General features: G+C 36.1%; 1 protein-coding gene across 1 annotated transcript; it reads left to right on the top strand.

Moving 5' to 3' along the window:
* Positions 1 to 319: 319 nt before the first annotated feature.
* Positions 320 to 2,531, top strand: LOC137401098 (uncharacterized). Its single transcript, XM_068087455.1, has 5 exons — positions 320 to 361; positions 526 to 640; positions 1,273 to 1,394; positions 1,854 to 1,990; positions 2,204 to 2,531. Exons 2-5 carry the CDS (start codon positions 569 to 571, stop codon positions 2,314 to 2,316), a joined length of 444 nt encoding a protein of 147 aa, XP_067943556.1. The 5' UTR covers positions 320 to 361; positions 526 to 568; the 3' UTR covers positions 2,317 to 2,531.
* Positions 2,532 to 6,252: the final 3,721 nt, after the last annotated feature.

Genomic DNA, 6,252 nt, shown 5'->3' with positions numbered 1-6,252 from the left:
GTTTTGTTTTTAAATTGTGTAAAGAGTTTGACCAGCTGCTTGGATGTGTCAGCATTCGCGCAAGCTGCCATCAGACGCTGTCGCTGTCGTTATATTTAGACAGCAGCAATGGATGAGAATAATCAACTCTTTATGCGTTTTATTCTGGTTCTCATAGAAGCCACCGGGCAGCGGGACGAGACGCCAGTATTGCAACAAAATGTCATTAACAGTTAACCAATAGCATTGCTCGCTGCAGATTGCCTTGTTGTATATAAAGGCAGGAGCCTGCCAACTTAGTATAGATCTCCTCAGAGTCCGTAGAAGCTTATGCTAACAGATTTGCTATTGGATTATTTCCTCATTTAGACATTCCTACAATGTAAGCTGCTTTTGTATCAAAATATAATCATTAAGTGGAAACAGGCTATTCATTGTGATAAATATACATTCTTGCAGCATTTATTTAGCCAATTTTCAGTAGTTTAACGCTGCTCTAAAGTAAATTTGACTGCTGATCATCTCAAAGTATATTTGGTTTTACAGCTGCCGGTGGATTAACCAATACAGCTAAATAACAGTAGAGAAGATGAGAAGCATACAGCTTGTGTTGCTATCAAGCACTCTGTATTTTACCGCGAAAGCCTTCAGTATCAACAGAGTAAGTATATGTTGCTATCTACACGTACGTACGTGATTCTGTGCTTCTCCAATTTAAAATTATTTTTCTTGTTGTGTTAGACAGTTTTAAAAAAAATATTAAAAATTTCAGAAAAAATTTGTTTTCTCTTTTTTTGACATTTGAATTGAAATTAATAGATTTACAACCTTTCTTGCATCAGTTTACTTGATTGATTTTTTGGCAAATATTTTATCAACAACTGTCGAGTTCAAGGCTACTTACTCCACAAGGTTTTTTCTCGCTGATGCCAATTAAACTAATGATGACAATATATTTATCATCTCAAGCTTCATGTGAATATTGTTTGTGGGATTTGGCACTAAAAGATCTATTGTAAGTTTAAACCAACTCAACATTGGTAGTAAAATTTATTATGTAGAGGATTTATGAAATCAGCTCAGTTTCACATATTCATGATTAATGCAAGCGTACAACAGCGTAGATAAAATAGTCAACCATCTGCCAGAGGGCTGTAATTATTAAATGTATAAACATAAACCGGAAGATATTAAGAGCAGTTTGTATAGCAAACAGTACCACTTGTTGATTGGTACAATACAACTGTGTTTGCATATTCGTAGTCCCTTATATTTAAAAGTTGATTGTTTTAGGCTGACCTAAAACAGAGTACTGAGGAAGTTAGTCCAGAACCAAACAGGCCTTCAGGTGGCTCCCAACAACTCGATAAATCAATCAAGGAATACTCCAAAAATAGAGCAACAGAGCTAAACAGGTGAGCTAAATGTCTGTCAAACAGCAGAAATGTACTAAACAAATTAGCAAGTTGACAAGAGAGAGCATGTGTGAGGTACACTAGATACATGAACAAGGCGTCTCTACACTTTATGACACCACATAGCGATTTATGCTCATGTTTGACAAGCAAGCAAATTGTCTTTTCCTATTCTGACACCGGTTGTATGCTATACCATGAGCAGAGGAATTTGTGTGAGTCATGTGACATTCTTAATCAGCATTTTTCAAGTGTTTGTACGCAACATAATAAGGGATAAAAGTTGATAGGGCAGCAACCTTTGACCACATCGAAATGAACCGCATTAAAGGTGACACATGTTTGGGGTTTACTCCTTTCCTACTTGTTCAGTGTTAGTTTGCAGCAACAATTGTTCGGATGAGCTCATTTAAGAAATCGTTCTATAGCAAGACTGATAGAAATTTAATAATATTTTAGATATACAGACTCTCTGTTCAAAGCCATAGCCTCTTCTTTTCTAAGACGCCAAGAGGATACAACTTCTAAAGCCAAGTTATTGCGTTCTCTAAAGGGTGAAATAGAAGATGCCTCTTCAATAGATATTATACTACAAGGTAAGCCTATATCTCCCCCTCCGTAGCGGTAATTGCCTCTTTCCTGTGACAAAACTGTTAGACTATTTTACATTACATTCCAAACCTGTTTATGTGTCTCGCTTGAATCATATAGACATGAATGTAAGCCAAGGTGTGCTCTTTCACCTGACATTTCAAGTGTATAAATCATACGTTTAATTTCTTTTACAAAGATTTATCACCGTATTGCAGATCTCTTATCAGTTAAGCCAAGGAAACCCTCCCACAGTCTAATCAAAGCTTCATCTGACAATTACAAAATGTGGAAGGATAGAGAAGTTGACGTTATCTATGAAGACGCGTAGTATTCAGCCTAAGTTTTAGATTTTCAGCAATTGTTGTTTTGCAATTACCAAAGAATCCTCTTATACTTTGCTAAATGCCTCAGGATCTGACATATCTCTTGGACATTCTCTCACTCCGTGCGTTCCTTTCCTTATTTATTAAATATTATTGAAAATAATTATTTTTGCAAATGTACTACTTACCGTTCAATTTTTATTGTTATTTCTAGTCCATACGAATGAAAAAAGTGAAACATTTTTTCAATTTTCAATGTTTAATGTTTGTTTGCAATTCTGGCCAATAAAAAGTAAAAAAACTGATCTCTTCTTTTCTATTTGTCATGCACGAATTGTTTCCTTTGGGGCTATATTCTAGAGTCGTCCACCCTCGCTGCCTCAGCCTATGTTGTAACAAGAACGCTAGCTATATAAAACATACTCAGCTGTGCCAATCGTACTTGTATTAGTTCACAAATCATTCAGGTCTTACAGTCTGCTCGATAAACAATTGGGAGACAACTCCTGATAAGATCCAAGTTTCATTAATGTAATAGACAATTCTGCATATCTCATATATAACATAAAGAGTTGATATATAATAATATATATATTGTAATATATTAATCCAATATATAATATAAGCATTGTTACACAAGGTCATAGCATGATCAATTCAGCAGAAGATTAACAAGCAGATAGTTGCTGCTTTTGTCAAAAAATACCAAAATATTGATAAAATTAGATGTTTCTGAATTCAATGCATATCCAAACACTGAGATCTTTTTATAATTTCACACGCAGTGACCATATCTCATATACGGATGAATAGCACACTCTACAATTAGTCTCTCAATCTCATCCTAGTAAAGTCAGTCAACTCCTTACTTTCATGCATCATCACAGTCACCTAGAAATGAATTCTACTTATCTTGTAAGACTTATCAGTAGTTCTGCTGTCGGGTACAAGTCAGCTTCGATTTGTCTGCTTACATTCACTCAAATACCAGTCAGATTTCCTATTCAGTGGACAGCGTTTCTTTAAAGGTGAAATTTTAGGAGGTGCTTGCTGTCTTGACGCACTGATAACATGGTAGGGAGAGTGTTTGTAAGAGTGATAGTTTGTTCGGTATTAAATATGATTTCTTGTTATAATTCTTTGTGTGCGCGAATCTTCATTGCGGAATTGTCTTCTCAACAATCGGATATTAAATTGGGATCAGGAAGTTGTTTTTGTTATTGTAGCGTTTGACAAGATCATGTAGAACAGCCTCTTTTCAACATTTTTGCCTATGTATACAATAAGTGTGGGGTTTGGAGGCTAGGTCAGAGTAGTTGCCTTTATAACCACTGTGACATCGTCCGTTCAATACGGAATCCTCTGTGGCAGCTATCCAAAATCATCTTGCTCTTAATCAAAACAACTAGCAAAATGTTTATGTAGTATATTTGTATAGCAAATGTAAAATGGTAGCGAGTTATAATATAAGGCGTAAAATGGTAGCGAGTTATAATATAAGGTGTAAAATGGTAGCGAGTTATAATATAAGGTGTAAAATGGTAGCGAGTTATAATATAAGGCGTAAAATGGTAACGAGTTATAATATAAGGCGTAAAATGGTAGCGAGTTATAATATAAGGCGTAAAATGGTAGCGAGTTATAATATAAGGCGTAAAATGGTAACGAGTTATAATATAAGCTGTAAAATGGTAACGAGTTATAATATAAGGCGCAACATATAATGTAGAATACTGGTAGCTATGTTATACGACGGGTGTGTTAACTTGAGGGAAGGCATCTTGCTAGTTTCAAATGAGCAATTGCCATGCAGTCATATAACGTGGAAGATGACTGGTAGCAGACAACTCTAAGTTTATGAATATGTGTAGTAAATGAGTGGATGAAGCGTAACCAATTTTACATCAGATATTTTATTTACATTTTGTTATGCTTGTACATAACATATGGGTACACACATAGAGTTTGAAAAAGCCCTTGAACAACTCTCTTCTGCGTTGCCTCCAGTTTTTGCTTTTCTTTAGCATCAAAATATGTGTAGTAAGCAAAAGGCTGCAGGTAGCAGATTAAGGCGTACAAGACTGAAGATGATTGCACAAGCCGCAAACAGGTCAGGGGTTGATAGCACTGTCACAAACAGGTCAGGGGTTGATAGCACTGTCACAAACAGGTCAGGGGTTGATAGCACTGTCACAAACAGGTCAGGGGTTGATAGCACTGTCACAAACAGGTCAGGGGTTGATAGCACTGTCACAAACAGATCAGGGGTTGATAGCACTGTCACAAACAGGTCAGGGGTTGATAGCACTGTCACAAACTTTTGGAACAGGTTTTTGCAGAATCTTGGACGGATTGCGTGGTAACAACCTGAGCCAATCACTAAAGAAGTTATGGCGCGGCCCAGGTACAGCTAGAACCTTGACCTTAAATATAGTTAGAATCATAAGGTGAGACTGATTGGTAGAAAAACAGCTTCTTCAAAGCTAGAGCCAAAGGGAGCTCTTGCAAAAACCTTTGTACTTTCGTTAAGCAAAAATGAAAGACTAAGATGAATAGAGAGGGCCTCGATAGCGCAAACCTATCGACAGCTTCGCTGAGAAAATGAGAAGCAACCTTAGCATAGTTGGCGTAACTGGTTGGACCAATGACAGCATTTATCTGCTAGCTATTCAAGAGTAACCTGTCATATTTCAGATATGGAAAATTGCAACACAAGGCTACATGATACATTTGCGTCATCACAGAATCACTCAGTTGTAAAGCATTTAGGTTGTTTTAGAACATGCATGGCTGTATCATACTTATGGTATTAACTTGATACTTTGAACCCTAGTATTGTACACTAAGTAGGCCTCCTGATCCTAGGCCATATTAACAACATTTCATAGACTGTCAAAACACTTACAATAGCACAATTCCTTTTGAGCTGAATATTATATGATTTTTAAATAGTATATTACTAATAGAATGCCTGGCGTTGCATGGGTATTAAAATTCAGCTTATAAATGGTGATGGGTAATGTAGTTGACTATCACTTGCTATTAGCTTGGCACATTGCAAATGGCTAATTTGAGCAAGTTAGTAAACTTACTAATAAGAGCCATGAGAGCAAGCATAAAATGACATCAAGCCATAACGGAGAGCGTCATGCATATTTTCACCCACATAGTGACATATATCGCCCAAAGAATCCATCAACCTAGTGTAGTTCAATTGGTCAAATAATTGTCTGGCGATAGGGAGGTTCCGAGATTAAATCTTCTGCAATACAGAGTCTTATTTTTAACATTTTCCCACGACCAAACAAGAGCGAAGCGATTGATTGGGAGATTTATGATAAATGCACATGTACACACAACTCCCGAAAAATTATCCGTTCACAGCCATCACCAAACCCTTGCAACGAAATCCTATCAACAAATTTAACTATTTTTCAATAAAGTCGTTTAAGTATAATAATGATACAAAATGCATATAAACCTATTTAAATATGTTACCAAGCCTTTAAAAGGTTACCGCAAATTCCTAAAACTAACCCATCTGATCGGATTATACACAAATAGACAGATTAATTTGGACGAAAATCGCCACAAAACGTTTGAAAAGCTTGGTTTAATAAAAGTTAAGACCGGAAATTGAAACGCCAAGTGACAGAGAATAGAACGATAAAGTCGTGCGCACTTCACGAAAAAATAACGTGCACATTTCACCAGTCTATAGTATTGTCGAAGGTTTCTGTAATTACCGTAGGAGTACTGAAATCGTTTCATTTTTGTCGATTTCAAAGTAACTGACATTTTAGACTCTTGAGTACTTCGGTATTCTAACTGATGTACAACGCAGTGTAAGTAAAGGAAATGACGATGATATTTTTTGCTAACGATTCTTATGAGATTTTAAGATTATGAGATTATACTTATGAGATTATAAAAACTATGAC

The sequence above is a fragment of the Watersipora subatra genome, chromosome 7, assembly GCF_963576615.1.
Source record: "Watersipora subatra chromosome 7, tzWatSuba1.1, whole genome shotgun sequence".
Lineage (NCBI taxonomy): Eukaryota > Metazoa > Bryozoa > Gymnolaemata > Cheilostomatida > Watersiporidae > Watersipora > Watersipora subatra.
Note: the sequence above shows the minus strand (reverse complement) of the source record. Positions and strands in the feature narration are given on the sequence as shown.